The 17,260-nt window shown below is 38.8% G+C and overlaps 1 protein-coding gene across 1 annotated transcript in view; it reads left to right on the forward strand.

The window, feature by feature from the left end:
• PCCA (propionyl-CoA carboxylase subunit alpha) overlaps window positions 1-17,260 on the forward strand; it is a 289,215-nt gene that overhangs the window by 166,363 nt on the left and 105,592 nt on the right. Inside the window, exon 19 of the mRNA XM_069878949.1 lies at window positions 10,281-10,383. Within this exon, the coding sequence (XP_069735050.1) occupies window positions 10,281-10,383 (103 nt within the window). The remainder of the gene's footprint in view (window positions 1-10,280; window positions 10,384-17,260) is intronic.

Here is a 17,260-nt window from a genome sequence, read left to right on the forward strand (position 1 = left end):
TCTAACTCATTGTGGAGATGGATCTTTCTCTTTCCATTAGTTACAAAGGGAAAAGATGGGAAAAGCTGAGTGGTGTGAACTCTGGATGTAAGCTGAAAGTGCAGTAGGAGATGTATTGAAGGTAACATGAGTCACTGGAGCTCTACTATAAGCTATAATTGTCCAGACATGAAGGATTAGTACCTATTGAAGATATGCATGGTTTATATTATCTAATATAATTTTTAATGAACTCTTGGAGTTTTTCTCATCTGCTATTTTTTTCTCTTTAACTGAACAGAATTAGTGGCATTAATTTATTCCATAGGAATCTAGTGTAGAAGGAATGGAGAACAAAGCTTTAGAAACCGTGAAAAATGCCATAGTTTTTACTTGTTAGGGAGAGGAAGTAACCTGTTGGGAACTGACTTGAATGCCTCTAGCCAAACGCTCTGATCACATTGTCACTGGTTGGTAGATGCATCATTGATATTTGTGCTGTCACCCATTGCTAGATCCTATGTATGCAGTGAATAAGCTTCTTTTTGAAAAGCCCAGCCACAGTCTAGAAAAAAATATATTGTTGCAAATTAACCACTGCTTTTGGCCAGCTTTTGTTTCTTAGACTATGGCATATAGGATGGCTGATAAGGGAAAAACTGACCATCCTTTTCTGGGACTGTGTGCCATCCTGAAGCTGCATTCTATGTAATTTCCTGAATTGAGTCTCTAAGAGGAAAAATAACAACAGAACAACTGTGATCAGTTCAGCTGTATTACAGAACTGATCTCACTGGCTTGAGATGGTTAAGCTCTTGGATGTGCTCTTTTGGTTCTGCTGAAACCAAGTTTGCAGGAGATGGTAAGCACTGTGCAATGGGTGAGCTCTTAGAATAGTCTGGGAGCCAGCTGAAATCTAGTGCAAGCATTTTGTTTTCCAAGATGAGTAGAATTCTGTTTTAAATAACAGCATCTAGCACGTTGTACGTGTGACAGGCTTCAGAGAGACCGAGTCAGAGCATTAGTTCTACAGAGTGTCACAGAAAGAAAATCAGTCTATATTTCTAGCGATATCATCTGGTCAGTTCAGTAGTAAGTCTTAAGAGAGACCTAAATGAAACTACTAAAAACAGGGAAGGAAGCATTCAATACGTAATTCTTAATAACCTCATAGATATTTGCAGGTGATGTTCTATAAGGAGGTATTTTCACTTTGGCTCTATGACAGTTGGGGCTTTTTGTTTTCTTAATATAGTTTATAATTCTTCATTAGTTTGCGCAGTGTGTTCTTTATAGACCTTAAAGAAGTCTGATGTTCTTGCTCCCAGTGCTGTTGACAAATTTCCTCAGAGGTGGCCTTATTCTGATGTCTTTCCTTTTCTCTTGACTGTAGGAGTTGCACCTACTCCTAATCCAGTTCTTGACTTAGTAAGTTAAGCAGATGCTGACAGGTTTCACTGTACTGGCTCTTAAAAACTTTGTTCTTTAAAGAAATGATGCATTCTAGATTATCTTTAAGGTCCCTTCTATCCCAAACCATTCGCTGATTCTATGATTTTAGTCAGATGTTACTGCCTTTAATGATTGTGATGACAGTCTATAGGTGCAGCTATAAAACAAAATAGATGGGTTAATGTGGTTTTTGGAGGATTAACCTTATAAATTACTGATAGCTGGAAAAACAATGATGTGTTCAAGAAAATATTATATAACAGAACAGAGACAGCACTAGCATCTCAGGCCAAGATCTCTTCCAAATGGAAGTTTTAAATTTGATTCTAATACATGTATTTTATCCTTCAGATTGGCAGAATGATATTTCAAATGTGCTGCATTGTGCAGTATTCACATTGTTTTCAACTGAGAGGAGATGGCAGGTCCTAAGCACTTCTTTTTGTAACTGTTCTTTGCTGGGGCAACTAAGTGTGGAGTTTGAAGCCTAAATTTAAGTATCAATTTTTTGTTTACCTTTAAAACTATGGCCCAATAGCTGAACTAAATGCTGAGCTTATGTTTTTGAGGGAGAGCAATTGCAGAAATTATCATGAAGATTAAAATCTGTTTATGTGAAGAAAAGGTTCTTCAGGCTGAGAGAGTTGGGCTTGTTCAGCCTAGAGAAGAGAAGGCTCTGAGGAGATCTTATAGTGACCTTCCAGTACCTGCAGGACACCTACAAGAAAGCTGGGGAGGGACTGTTCACAAAGTCTTGTAGTGACAGGACTAGGGGCAATGGGTATAAACTGGAGAGGGGCAGATTTAAACTAGACATAAGAAGGAATTTCTTCACAGTGAGGGTGGTGAGGCACTGGCACAGGTTGCCCAGGGAAGCTGTGGCTGCCCCATCCCTGGAGATGTTCAAGGCCAGGTTGGATGGGGCCTTGGGCAGCCTGGTCTGGTGGGAGGTGTCCCTGCCCATGGCAGGGGGGTTGGAACTAGATGATCTTTAATGTCCCTTCCAACCCAAACTATTCTGTGATTCTATGATACTCTCCAGAACTTCTACTGAAGAATTGTATGGATAATTGAAATTTTAAATTCTGACAGAAGTGATGATGGATTAAAGCAGCAAATGTGTTTTGAATTCAGGTTTACAGCGGTTAGTGGAATTTAGTTTGTGATTACTAGGCTCCAAGGCAGGCAGATTTCACTACTGGGATGAGTAGAGCAAACTTAACAGAAATTTTGCTTGGATGTTTGAAAAAATAATTATGGAAGATTGATTTATGTGTAGATGTTAAACTGACTATGTTATCAAACTTAACAGTATGTAATCTTCTAATAATTCCATCTCCATTGTCATATTACTAGTTTAGAAGTTGCTTCCTACCTATTTTTAACATGCGCAAGAACCCTGGAATATTCTAAACTTAATAAAGTGAAAACCAGCACTTTATTACTGGTCATAGCCATTGCTTGAATGAAGGTACAGGAAGCAAGCTGCCCAGCAAACTGCTGCATCCCAGTACAATCATGTTATATAGGAGGATGTAATGGTTACTGGATGATTCCAAAAGAAGAGCTGTAGTCATCCCTACTGCATCACGGTGGTTTATGCTGAAGCTCTTTCAGCATTAAAAAGGAGTGAGATAGTTGTTGTAAGATTATTTGTAAGTATCTGCACAATAATTTTCCTTGTTCAAGGAAATACAGGGGAATTTGAACACGAAATGGAGTTTGTAATTTTCCTTTTGTGGGGTGTGTTATTATTAGTTTTACCAACTGTCCAAAGTAAACCCTTATTAAAAGAAAGGATGTTAGAGAAACACACAATTGTAAAGTTAAAGTACTTTGATGGCAGAGAAATAGCCCAAAATTTTTTATGATGAACATAGTCTCATAGTTGTTAGCACATACAAGTCAATATTGTTGACTGATCTAATTAAAAACACCTCTTTGCAAGTAATTCTCTTTTTGGTAAATAGTTTTACTGATTTAGGAAATGGTTTGAAAGAACAGACACGTTACTTGAAGCTTCCTTGCTTCTCATCTCACAAAGGCTTGCAGTGAGACAAGGAGCAACGTCCCTTATCCTGTATTAACACATGTGATGTCTCTTTTTACCAAGAAGAACCAAATGCTAATGTAGACCCTGACATACTATAGGAGAGGAAGTGAGTTTCAGATATCACGTTTTGCATTTATTTATTTGTAATTTTCAAGGTATGCTGGCATCTGATGAAGGATCAGGCAGACTGACCCTTCTCCGAAACACAGAGGTCTTGGGCTGTACTTGCAGCTCCCAGGACTGCTTTGTGTTTCATCAAGTTTGTTAAATGCACTTTGAAATTTCCTGGAGTAGAACCAAATGCCCAAACTCATTTTTCCAGAGCGTGCATCATCAGGCTGGAGAGCTGTATTCTCTGAGTCTCCATGAGTCGCTCATTCCTTCCACCTGTCAGCAGGGTAGGATGGCAAGTTCCCTGATACCTACCTGGGTCTTGGCTCTTCCTCTTGAGAAGTGGGAGGTAGATTTGAACCCTCTCAGGTGGAGGGAGACTAATAACCCAGGTCTTTCATTATCTGGATGTATACGCTGCAAGCATGAATTTGTTGTAGCAAGATGAGCAATAGCAGCAATCCTCCTTCCTTAGCCTGGTAGACATAAAGATATGAGAGTCATAGAAGTTTTTTTAAGAGCCTTAGAATTGTTGGTGTTTGCCTGCATGCTTGGAGCACACCTTTCCTTAAGGCTCTGGAGATTGCTTTGGCAGAGGAGCCCCTTGTTGCTGACCCCTGCCAGGCTGTTGGTGAAGCTACCTGCAAAGCCATTGAGTTAGAAGCCAACCTCTGCATGCTTAAAGACCTTCAGAGTGGAAGACAGTGAGCCAGGGTGAGCTCAGGTTGTCTGTAGGGTTGGGTAACTTGCCAGTTAAACAAAGATGAAAGGGGTTGAGCCCACACACTTAGATCTAGGCAGCTAAATTCACCCTACATTTATAAGATCTATCTTTAACCGTTTCTTTATTTGGCTTTGATTTGGGGTTCGCTGATGAAGGCACTGGAGGTTTTCATTGAGCACTGGATTGCAGGCCCTTGTGTCAATGCAAATCCCCCAAAAGGCTCCTTTTAAAGGGAAAGGAAGCATTCAGATGTATGCTGTTTTGCATCAAAGCACAGTTCACTCCCTAATATCCTTTTAAAGCAGTCCTTTTCATTTTATAGTTTACCTTCCATGTAATTTAATTTTTTCCTGTGGCCACTATTCAGGTAGAGTGCATGCCTATAAATGTACATATTTGTTATTGAGCTAAACGTAATATGTAAGAAAATGTAATGTAAACCCATTTTGACATAACCATTAATTCTTTCAGCCTTTGTCTGATCAGCTGGCACACAGGCTAGTAGAGGTTATTATTTTGTATGATATATGCAGAACTACAATTTACTATAATTATGGTATATTTTCATACTCCTAGCAGAAGGTGTATATGTATACATGTACATACATGAAGGCGAGAGAGGGAAACCCCATTTTTATGTAAAAGTGCATGTGACATGGGTCACTCTGAGTACGTGTAGGAAATGTGTGTGCAGAGATGTGGAAAATACTTCAAATTGCTGAATAAAATATTCCCAGATTCCTAGGTTCCTTTCACATAATTTTTAGTTCTTAAAATAATCCTGTGAAAGTGCTGCTTTTATGTTTTCTGTGCAACGATAAACTTTTATGTTGGAAAGTGTTGAAAGTGCTCAGATAGTAAAGCTTAGATTTTTGTTTTCTTTGGCAGTACACTTCTGTTTAGAATTCTTTTAATCTATCCATTCCCTGCTTTTATGTTCATCTGATAGTTGAAGGTTCTGTGAAGGATATTTCTTTGTATATGAACTTATTAAACCAATAATGCTCAAAAATGTGAGATTTACTTCCCTTTTACCTTTTTTTTTTTTTTTACATTGTAAGATAGGCCCTTGTTTGAGTTGTTAAATTTCTATTTGCCTTTCTTGAGATTTGGGGTGGGGGGAGCACGGAGAAAATAAGAAACAATTTATATGGTAGATCTAAAGTTTCATTAAAATCGCTTATGCCCTGTCCCAGGCATTTTAAGTGGGCCATCTGTCTAAACATCTCTCCATTTTTTTCTGATCATTTCCTCGACTTATTCATGAGCCATGGGAGGGCTCCTTTGTAGTCTCCATGTAGCTGGTTCAGTCTACCCCCACTGAATACATCTATGTGCTTGCATAACATATCTTTTCACAGTGCTGGAAATTCTCTGAACTTGGTTCAGATGAATGGCCCACTTTCTGAAGGTCTCTTTTTCTCCCCCTGCAAAGATTTGTATGCAGAAACTGACCTTGGTGACTACAGAATCCAGCACATTATTCTTGATCATTTTACAGGCCACCTGCTGTGAAAGTTATGATGAAGGATTTCTTAATGATTCTTTGACCATTAACATTGTTTTAAGTCAATATTTCACTTTTATTTAACTGCTGAATACGTAATTGCACAATTGAAAAACAGCTTTATGGAGTGCCGTATAATGTGGTTTTCAAACGCTTATAATCTTTCATAAGAGGAAAATTTGTTATGATAGTTTGGGATTTCGCTGTGTTTACGTAAAGTATTATGCAGCAAAAATATCAGAACTGAAGTGAATTTGTAAGTTGTTTTTCCCCCCAGTGTTAGAATTCACATTTTGAATTGGAAGTAAAAAAATCTATACTCAATTTCCTGACCCTTTAGGAGCTGGTGACATTTATCATAGCTCATTACATCATCAACAGTAATCAGGAGAGGGAAGTTTATTTGCCACAAACTGCAGAAAATTGTAGCTTTATTGAGTTCCTTCTATCTGATTGGTTGATGACAATCAAAATAGGCTGGGGCAGAGTTATTACTTGACGTGCTTTTGTGAATGTCTGTTTTCTTTCGCTATTGGGTTTTGACTAGAATAGATAATAGTTTAAGTAGTGTCTGTTTTCCACGAGCACAGTAAGTATGTGTCGAACTAAAATTTTTAGCAGTTGTCTGCTTTCCTCACTGAAAACTTGCAAAGAAAGCAGAGGCTGTAATTGCTGTATTATTACAACGTATCTCTCTGTGTCTCCTATGGCAGCTGGGGGTAAAAGGGACATAATATGCTGTGCAATGACTGAAATAAATTATGGGACCGTGGCATCATCTGTAGTCAAACAGTGACAGAGATTGAAAATAAATAACTAAGCAGGCAAACACTCCTGGTTTTGTTCTCACACCGTTCACATGTTTTTGTAACATCAGTGCTCTAGAATATGACGTAGAGCCAGGCCATCCTCGTACTCTTCGTATGTGCCCCGATTGCTTGTGATATTTGCTTTTAGAAGTCAATGTCGAGTAGAGAGGTTCAGAATTGCCTCTGTTTCTGCACAGAGGGAGTTCATAATACCCTTCTCCTACCTGCCCCCTGTCACTGTGGCCTCAGTGCTGCTCTCTCCTCCTTTTGTGAGATACTCCTGGCAAGGGACAACAGTTCCCGGCTCTCTGTGGCCCTCCTTCCTGTTCACCTGGCACTTGTCTTGCTGCTGAACTTGCTTTTCTTCCTGCAGCTGGTGATCTTTTTATGTAAAGAAGGTATTTTTTTGATGGTGCGTCATTTACCAGAACTGGGAGAAGAAAGCGAGGATATGTTGAACCCTATGAAAGACATATGGTATGGATTCTGAATCTAGGGATGAAGGGGAAGTTGTTGGGGTTTTTTTTTTGTCTTTTATGATGGTAAAAAACCCAACATTTTTTTCTTTCAGTGTTTTTTTTCTCCTGTAAATAGAATATTTCAGATTGTAGCTCAGTAGGTAGAATTTTAAATGTTATACATTTTTTAAAATAGCTAGAATTTTGGGGACTTTTCCATGCATTAGTGGAAAATACATTCAAAAGTCCAGATGTTTTCCCTTTGGAGGGCTTAGAAGAGTTCTCAGCTAAGGAAGCAACCTTGGCCAAGAACAAAGAGATTATTTCCCATGCAGAGGGACTTCTCGGACATTAACATCCCCCTCCTCACACCTCCCTACACCAAAACAGCAACAAAACCCCCACCAAAAAGCCCTTTACATAGCCTGATAGAAACCTCTGCATTTCTAAAGTAGTTTCTAGACTTGACACTGTAAACTTCCTTTCCATATCCAAGAAATGTGGACTTTGATCCTTACTTTTGTACTTTGTGATCCTTACTAATATGAAGAAAAAAAACTCTCTGAATCCTGTCAAAATGGAGTCTATTGCAAGGTAATTTATGTGAGAGGAATTTGATTTAATGAAGAAAAAGTAGGATTCCTATGAGCTAATGAAAGTATCTGTCTTTCAGTGTAACGATAGGTTACAGTTGCAGAACCACAGGCGTTTGATTAGCAAAGCTGAAAAATGTCCCTGTGCAAAGGGATCTAGCAATTCCAGGAGGGAAATACAACTTGCCACATACTTGGTATTAGATGCAGCTCCGGGCCTTGCCCTCCTGACCACCAGTGTTGCAGAGAGAAGAATTATGTGCCTGCGTGGCTGTTTGAAACCCAGGCAAAGCAGTGATCATAGTCATGCCTTTCAAGAGGCATGCATCCTGTTTGGAGATACACTTGACAAAGCTCAGCAAGACAGGACTGAACAAAAATAATCCCTGCTGGAGAACAAGGCTGTCTTTCCTTTGATGGCCAGCAGCCAGATTCATGAGGTCACTTCCAGTCAAATGCAATGTGAAGCTGGGCCATGCCAGCGAGGTTATAAGGAATCTCATGCCACCAGTGAAATGGGTCTACTAAGTTGTGTTTGAGATGAGATCTTACCTCTTATACAAGGAATATGAAGTTGCTGTGAACCGCTAAATCCTGTTGGTTATTGCAGTGGAGTACCATGAAGAATTTAGCCAAGCTGTGCCAAAATCCAGCTACATTCCTCCTTACCGGTGCTCTTACACCAGGAAGTGCAATGAAAACATCTCTCAGCTTGCTGCCTGCTACCTGTGCAGGAAATTCCTGTTCCTTCTCTTCAGGAACTCCTGTGTCTGTTGCATTTCCTATCAGCCAGTCTAAACCTTTTGGTGGCAAACGGAATTTCTTGACAAGGTGCTGAGAAATGTCACTGAACCCAATAAGCCATAGATATTTCCTTAAATTTGTTGTTTTGGCAATTGTCACTGTATATTAACTGTGAAAGGTAACATTTGGCAATGGATTATTTTCTGTTTATTATCTGTTTTCATGAACTTTGTGGGTAGTGATAGTTAGAGGTGAGTTAAGACGTTTGGTGAAATCTGGTGGAAGCTTTACTTGGCTTGGATCCAGAAGTAACTAATGATAAGTATGCACCTATTTGCCTAGCTCATATATTTAGTGCTTCCATTCCCCCTTTTCAGGCATTTTAGGAATGGTTGGACAGGATGATCCGGTGGGTCTCTTCCAACCTGGTTATTCTATGATTCTATGATTCTATGTTACAAGGCACAGTTTTTGGCAACTCCTTGCCTAATGAGGTACCCAAACGTGTATTTCCTTAGATTTCAGGTGTCTAAAACCCCAGCCTTCTTAAAACAATTATTGAAATCCTTAGTAAGTCAGCATGTTATCCTAGGTTTAGGCAGATAATTGTTCTTCCTGTGGTGTCAGGAGGCCTCATGGGGCTTCTCCCTGTTGATTCCACAGGGAAAGTGAGCACTCCCTTTGGGAAGATGTGGTTCATAGGTCACCTGAATCCTTAGGAGGATGCGTGTTTCCACATTTTAAGACTCTGAAGACTGTGGTAAACTGGTGTAGTTAAACTCTACAATGTACAACAGATGAACATTATAGCAGGAGTTATCCTTAAGAAGAGACCTAAAGGTGGTGGACTTAATATCTTTATAGATTTGTTAAAGAGAATCTAAACTTGTGTAAGAGTGAGCATGGAAGAAAAACGATACCAAAATAACGTATCTTTGTTTTAATGGGGTTTAAAGTCCACCTTTGTACCTTCTCTTTAGGCTACATGGGGCTTGCTGGCACTAGTAAATGGCAACCACTCATCAGAAAAGATGTAGCATAACTTTGGACACCAGTTGTTACAACAAAGTAGAACAGACTTGAAGTTAAGGATGAGGAAGCTGAAATCAAATATGTGTTTATATATAAAATAGCTGAAAATTACTTGTTTCGCTCTGAACTTCCAAGAATTGAGACTCAGGTCTCATTCCTTTGCTTTCAAATGTGCTTCTTCAAGCTAAAGTTAAAAAGATTCGGGTTTACCTGATAATTGATGCAGCCACAGAATGCTGCAAGAATAGGTACAATCATGCATGTGAGCTCTGATATATCAATTTTTTTCAGTTTGCTCATCTGTGGATGAGATGCTCTAAAATGTACATTCATTATAAAATTACATGTGTTACTTGTTTGGCTGAATCTTTTGTCTGTAATTGGCCTTTAATTAAGGTTTGCTAAGAATGAGATGACAGAAATAGTGATTATATTTTGCCCTTAAAAAGGATGCTCCAGCCATCACTGTTGCTAGTCTCCTGCCAACCCACTTTCTCATCTGCTTTTCATCCTGTTTGAGTTAATTCTGCAGCGAGTGCCGGCTGCATTCGAGAGCCTCCTATAACTTTATCAGCATACCCAGTGTGTCAAGGCAAATCTAGAAAGAAAGGAGAGTGTATTTTCTCCTTATGTGCCATTTGACAGAAAAATGTATTTAGTTTTTTTTTTTTTTTTCAAGTAAGCTCTCCAACTGTGTCTATAGATTAATGGTATTTTATATCCTTCATGACCATCCTATGAGGCAAGCGCTTCTGGTTAAAATGGGAGAAGCATGAAATCTCTGTTAAAAATTCTTCTTCTGTCTGTTTCTTTTTTAGAATTCCCATTGCTAAATCAAAGAGAAGTAGCTGGGAGCTCTCTGTGCGTCTTGGAGATGGAGTTTACCCAGTTGTAGTTTCAAAGGATGGCTCATCGTTTTCTGTAAGTTCTTCTTGTTTTCTAAGAAATTTGATATATTAAGTCAATGTATATTATCCTTGACACTTACTGAAATTCTTGGTCTGTTCAGTGACCAAACACCAATGTTTGTTTTTGTCTTTAGCAGGCATTGCCGTGAATTACAAAACAACACTCTCCATGTTAGTTAAAGAGTGCTCGTGCACAAAGATTTTTCTGTGTTCATGCCTGTGGAATGTTTTATGTCTACTTGTTTATGAAATGAGTTTTCTAACTCATGATCCTGTTTATTGTCTTGTTTAGAAGTTAGGTCTTGTACTCCGTTGTAGATGCACAAAAGCAAGAAAATAAGTGCCATGTCAACAAAAATTACATTAGCTTAACTTAGTAATTAAAAAAACAAATCAAAGAACCAAGCAAGCTGAAAGCAAATTGAATGTGTAGTCATGCTGGAATGGAATTATTCAGCACCTCCGTGGTGAAACCATATGTGGTCATAGTAAAATGCTAGTGTTTCAAGATGTGCCTAGGTCATTTCAGATGAATGTGTACACACTATTGCTTTTACAAATATTGTAAGATAATTACTTAAGCACTTAATGTTTTCAATATGAAAAGCGGGAAGACGGACCATGACAGTAGAAGAACAGTAATGCTGGGTTCAGTAGTTCAGCTCTTCAGCAGAATAAAGCTAAGAAGCAATCTGATTGGCAGTACTGAGAAGGCAGATGTATAGAAAGAACTACTTTTTAAGTCTGTTAATGGTAATTCTATAGCCAAACCAAGCTGCTTTTTTTTTGTTGTTTGTTTAAAATAGACAGCTGACTTGCATGGCATCTTTTGACTCATGCAAAAGTTCTCAAAAGAGTCTAAAGAAGTCAGTTTTTCTTAGTCATCGAGAAGCAGGGCTATGAGGAATCCCAGAAGTCCTCTAGTTTACCTCTGACAGCTATTTGCTCTTTTTACATGTCTTCATTGAAGAAACTTAGGCAACATCTGCTCCTCAACTTTTTTATAGTCACGGTGTTCACACCTGTGTTGCATTGAGAATCGTGAGATTTCTTTGAAAAAAAGATATTTAAGTTAATATTTCTTATAACGAAGACAGTATTGTCTCAATGATTTGCTTTTGTTTTGCTCTACTGAAATTTCAATGTAAAAGACATGATTTCCAGTTGAAACTGGTCGTCTTTTTATGGTGGTTTTCACTGATGGTAATGAAAACCTAGCTGCTTTTTTTTTTAAATCTTTTTGTGGGCCTAACTTGAGCAGGAAAGTTCTTTGGCAATATCCTTTTAATACTACCTTTATTTCTGTCACACTGTGTTTTACGTATACTCAGGATGAAGGCAAGAGCAGGGATATTTTCTGTTCCACGTGCAGCATAGGTGCACCATAAAAAGGATACGAAGATCAGTTGTCATGGTCAGCATCTTTAAAAAATTTCTCTTGCAAGTGTATTACTTTTAAGTATGAAAGAAGGTGGTCATTTTAGTTCTAGTGTTTCCTTCAGAAAGAATTCCAGGAAGTCTTGAACAATTGCTTACTCAGTACATAAGGTATGGTGTTGCACCGTGGCAGTGACGCTCACACTACTTGTGGAATGGTGCTTCAGGAGAGGAGCGTGCAGCTTTTTACTGAATTAAATTTGTATTGTGGCTCTAACAGGCATCCTGTGAACTTGAATCCACCCATTGCTCAAACAACAAAGCATCTCTGCCAGATTTCAGCTAGATTTAGAGTTAGACTGGCACTGGTTTGTTTGACAGAGATCGCCCTTCCCAGGAGCAGTTATTGCCTTTCCACCTTTTTGTAGCGATGTTGCTGTCTAGCAATGGTCAGCCTGGAGCTGCCTGCTCCTTTGAGGAAGATGCAGAGCAGCTGCTGGTTGCTGTGTGTGTTGCATAGGCCCTTTCTGCGGTGAGCTCAGAAATCAAATTCCCATAGCTGGACCTCCCCAATAGGAGTTTTGTTTAGCACAACTAATTACACAGGCATGCAGCTGTCTGCATATGTGCATGTGTATTTTTTGAGAGACGTACTTCAGTTTCGTTTAGTTACCTAGGCTCTCACTTATACTTGCTTGCGTAATTCAATAAGGATACATCTTTAAATCAGAGTGTGAAAGGTTTACAGATGGAGGAGGCCTAAACATCTTTTTATGCTTTTGTCTCTATTGATTGTGAAGGTAACTGGACATAGAAGCTCATATATGAGTCAATCCTAGGTTCCATTTGCAGTTGAACAGCTGAGTTGCAAACTACACTGTGTTTATTCCAGACTCTAAGAAAGGATGCTGAACACGTAATACTATTGCTGCTGGTTTATCATTTTAACATACAGAAAATCATTCCAACCTGTACTGTAGTCCAAACCCATGTTTCAGTTTAAGTGGGATTGCTAAACAGTTCTGATGTCTTGCAGCAGTATGAGCATTGCAGCTAGTATGAGCCCAGTTTAATGAGGCATATATGGAGTCTAATTTCTAGTCCTGTGGTTTGTTACTCAAACAACAACAAACAGCAAATGTGAAGGTTCCTGCTTGTGTCTTTGTGTCCCTGCAGTCTGCAACTGGTGTTACCTGCCACCCCTGGGGAGCTGAGCACCCCGAGTGTCACGAGTGAAGGGATGCGTAAGCAATAGGGAGGAAGCAGGGGGGCAGATAGGATGGGCCGTTGCCCTAAAGGTTGGGCCACAGGGATTGGCAAGAGAAGCTTTTGCATTCTGATTCTACCCTACCTGAGGCTGTACACTTGGGGAGAGATAATTCCTTGTTTTTTTATATCTGGAAAATTCCTTAGCTAGGGAAATAAATCACAGTAGGTGGATTTCACTGTGACCAGAGGTCTGTCTCCTTAAACCTTGAGGGAATGTGTACTAAAATTAACTCCTGAGCTTGAGTTTCTAAAAAGTAGGTAACTGTTTTTGAATACTAGGATTGTTTAGTGTTACACTTTTCCATTGTTACTGGATAAATAGCAGAGGACATGTTATTCTTTATTAATAAATTTTCTTTTTGCTGGGCTTCTCCTGTGACTGTGCTGCAGATAAGAGAATATAGTAAATACAACACAGTCAAAAATCTTCCGAACTATTATTCAAAGCTCTATAATGGAAAAACAATTGCTTTAAAACTTCAAAGAAGAAAAGTCAAGGACTAGGAACAAGAAATCTGGTTTCTGATCAGGAATTATACCTTACCATCAGAAAAAAAAAGGGGAAATTCAAAGCCTGCTTTATTAACTTTGCTGTCAGAAACACTTTTTGAACTTCTACCTTTACTTTTTTCTGTTAAGTTGGTATGACACAGGCTCCTGACTTTATGGGTTTTGTCCCCTTGTGGCTTGTGACAAAGGTAGCTGAATCTGTGGTGTGGTTGGGTAGCCCAGTGGGAGGGCCACCTTCACATTCCCCTTCAGAAGTTTGCTCCCGCTGCAAACTGTGCATTGCAGCAGCGGAGCTCGCATCCTGATTTACTTTGTTTACCGCTGGGACTCTTCCAACAGTGACTCCTTTCTTTCTTCCTTAACTCTTCTACTCTAGCCAGCCGAAACCTCACCACCTCACAGTGTGCAGTGCTTTGCTCTCTGCGCAGGGAGTGTGAGCAGCAGGCTTCTCCATCGTTCCCGCTGTTTGCGAGCAGATCATTCGTCAGCATCTCAGTCTATGGGTCATCTGTGGTTTTCTTCCTTTGTCATGAGAATCTTAATGAATTGTGCAGTGTTAACTCCTCTTTGCTGCTCTCTATTTTTTCCTAAGCATCTGTTTTTAACCACTTTATTGGTAACAGAGGTCCCTGATGCAAGCTGGCTTTGGGCCACTTTAGAGGCCTTGCTTCCCCAAACTGAAGGACTTAAAAGATAAGTGGGCAAGTGTGAGCAATATTATTTGCCTGGAACAGTGCAAACAAAAATACCAGTTCTCTTCTTTCCAGCAGAGGTTAAAAACTTTTGTGAATCCTAATTTGATATTTTTTCATTTAAAATAGAAGTAACTATATTGTTACTCTGAAGCCAGTAACATATGTACTAATACTTAGGCTTGAATAAAATGGTTGTACTAGAATTTTCCATATCAGGCAGTTGTTTCTGGTGATATCCTTTTAATATAATAACAAACACTTTCACAATTAAGATTCTAATGACCTGACTTGACTTGAGAATTAAAATTTAGCAACTTGGAGGTCTGCTTGATTGCATACCAAGAACTCGCCAACTAAATTAATATAAATGTAATTTATTCTTTTTTCTTTTTTCTGGTGTTCTTTGTTCTATATGTTAATTGCTAGAAGAATCTTTAAGCTAACTGCTTGTCACATATATCCATTTAATTCTTTGGAGGACAGGTAGTCGTATTCTCGGCTTTGACTAGTATTCTTATGCTTAATTTTTTTTTCTCTCATCAATGGAGTTAAAGATCTGTTAAAGATGACTGTTAAAATAGAATTTGAAGGAGAATGCCCTGCTTTACATGAGACTAATGTAAGCCAACAATAAACAACCTAGAAGCATCCCACTGCTAAACTCTGGAATCTTTTGTTTAGTTCAATTTCAGACAGGAACTGTTTTCATGTTACCATGTTTGATTGCCAGTCCGGCTGTGAAATTTGTTTATTTTTTGTTTATGATGATTGAAGTCTACAAGGCTTGAGTATTCTGTAGAGTACCAAAGGGTAGGAGAGACAAAAGCAAATGGGATCCTACATATATTGAGCAAACCTGGTGTCTGTGTGGTTTCTCTGCATTGTACTAAATTAGAATCATAGAATAGTTTGGGTTGGAAGGGACCTTAAAGATCATCCAGTTCCAACCCCCCTGCCATGGGCAGGGACACCTCCTAGTAGACCAGGCTGCCCAAGGCCCCATCCAACCTGGCCTTGAATACCTTGAGGGATGTTGCATCCACAACTTCCCTGGGCAACCTGTGCCAGTGCCTCACCACTCTCATCGTGAAGAAACTCCTCCTTATGTCTACTGTAAATCTACCCTTCTCCAGTTTGTAGCCATTGCCCCTCATCCTATCACTATGTGCCTTTGTAAACAGTCCCTCCCCAGCTTTCTCGTAGGCCCCCTCAAAGCCAGATGTCAATCATCAAGGATGCTCTGGTTCCATGTGATGGTGGCTTTGTTGCCTGTTTGCAGATTTCCACTTCTGGCTGCGCACAGCTAGTGCGAGGTCCCTTTGCTAATGGTGTGCAGGATGGGTTCTGCACTGTGAGCAGCTCCTTAACCACCAGTGTGTCTAGGACTTTGGTGTCACAGGCATGAAACAAAGTGCTCCAAAGTTGATGGATTTCATGGAGGTAATACACTTAACATATAATAACAATAATATCAAAGAATGTAAGTGGCCTGAGCAAGGCAGAACATAAATACGTTGGACCAGGTGTCCCATAATGAAGTTCAATTTATTGCATCCACCACTATATAATTTTCATTCAAGAAAACAATGAAAAATAAGTAATTATGTGACTGCAATGCAAACTTTTCATTGCTATAACCCACCCTTCTTATTTCCTTCAATATTCTTCACTTTTATTTTTCTGTTATGAACGTTACTGGAATTAGACAACTAAAGAATGATTTTTATTAGTGGCTTTGGTCAAAGAAAAGGGAAGGGTCATCTCGATTTTTGTCTACACCTCTGCTTTCACAGAAGCAGTGGATGATTCTGAGGGCTCATACAGAGAATACCAACAGTAAATAATTACAGTTCAGGAGACAGAAATGTTTCTTTTTGTTTGAAGTTCATTGCTGTATGCATAGGTTGAAGATGTAATTTTAGTTGAACAAGGAATTTGTAGCTGTATTTTATGTAAGCTACGTACTTGAAAGCCATTTTAGTATAACGTATCTTCTGATTCTTTGCTATAGTGTAGGAATCCTCTGTTTTGAGAATTCATTATTGCGGATTTGTGCAGTTTCTCTGCAAATAATTGCTGTTTACCCTCCTTTTCATGTTTGAAAACAGCTCTTTCTCTTAGGGTTCTTCATCTCTGTAGTAGATGCATACCTTCCCAGCGCACTTAGCCTTAGCCTGATCTTCTCATCACTTCAGTTGACAAAGAATTTCCAGATGTTTTCAGTTATAAAGTAGCTTCTTATCATTGAAGTTGTGGTGAGTGAAAGTTGTTTGTTTTTTGTGAGTTTTTTTGTAAAGGTTAAGGTGAAATAGTTCAGAAGTTACTCTGAGCAAATGGAAATCTGATATATTTCTAGAGGGACCTATATAGGTCAGATGCTGAATAAGAAAAGCGGAAAAAGCTTAATTACTTATTTAAGATTGCTACTAGAATGGACTACCATTTTCACAAAATAATGGATCACTTCCTAAACTCAAATTTCAGAGCAGGCAAATGTGCAATACAGACATGAAGTCTCTGTGAAAAATTTGTGAAGCTTGTTCAGGCCATTTTTTTCCCTATCTTTTTCAAGAGAAGTAAGGAATTTGCTAGATATCTATATAGGTGAAAAATTGGCCTGTGCAACACCTAATATTTGCAAGAGAAAACGTATTGTATAGTACGTAAATGAGAGCATAAAAATAAAAATCTAAGGCGTTGTCATCATTATTTGAATGCTTCCTGTGTCATCAGAATAGAGTAGATAAGTAGTTATCCGTATGCTTTAATTTAATTACTGAATAAATGTATATCTAGTTATGATTAAGCTTTGACTTCAAATTAGAATGTAATAAAAATATAATTAGGAGAGCTCTGCAGTATTCATTTGCTGTAAATTTTATGACAGAGGGGTAAGTTGGTTTTAAAATAACTCCAGGAAATATTTTCTTTGTTTTGTAAATTCACTTCAGGGGGAGGAAAAAATGCTTAAGAAGAATCACCTCGCAATCAAATGAGGTGCAGCTGAAGTATGTGAAGCACCAAGTGTAAAAAGGGGTC

Source organism: Phaenicophaeus curvirostris, chromosome 1 (assembly GCF_032191515.1).
Source record: "Phaenicophaeus curvirostris isolate KB17595 chromosome 1, BPBGC_Pcur_1.0, whole genome shotgun sequence".
In the NCBI taxonomy this organism is placed as follows: Eukaryota; Metazoa; Chordata; class Aves; order Cuculiformes; family Cuculidae; genus Phaenicophaeus; species Phaenicophaeus curvirostris.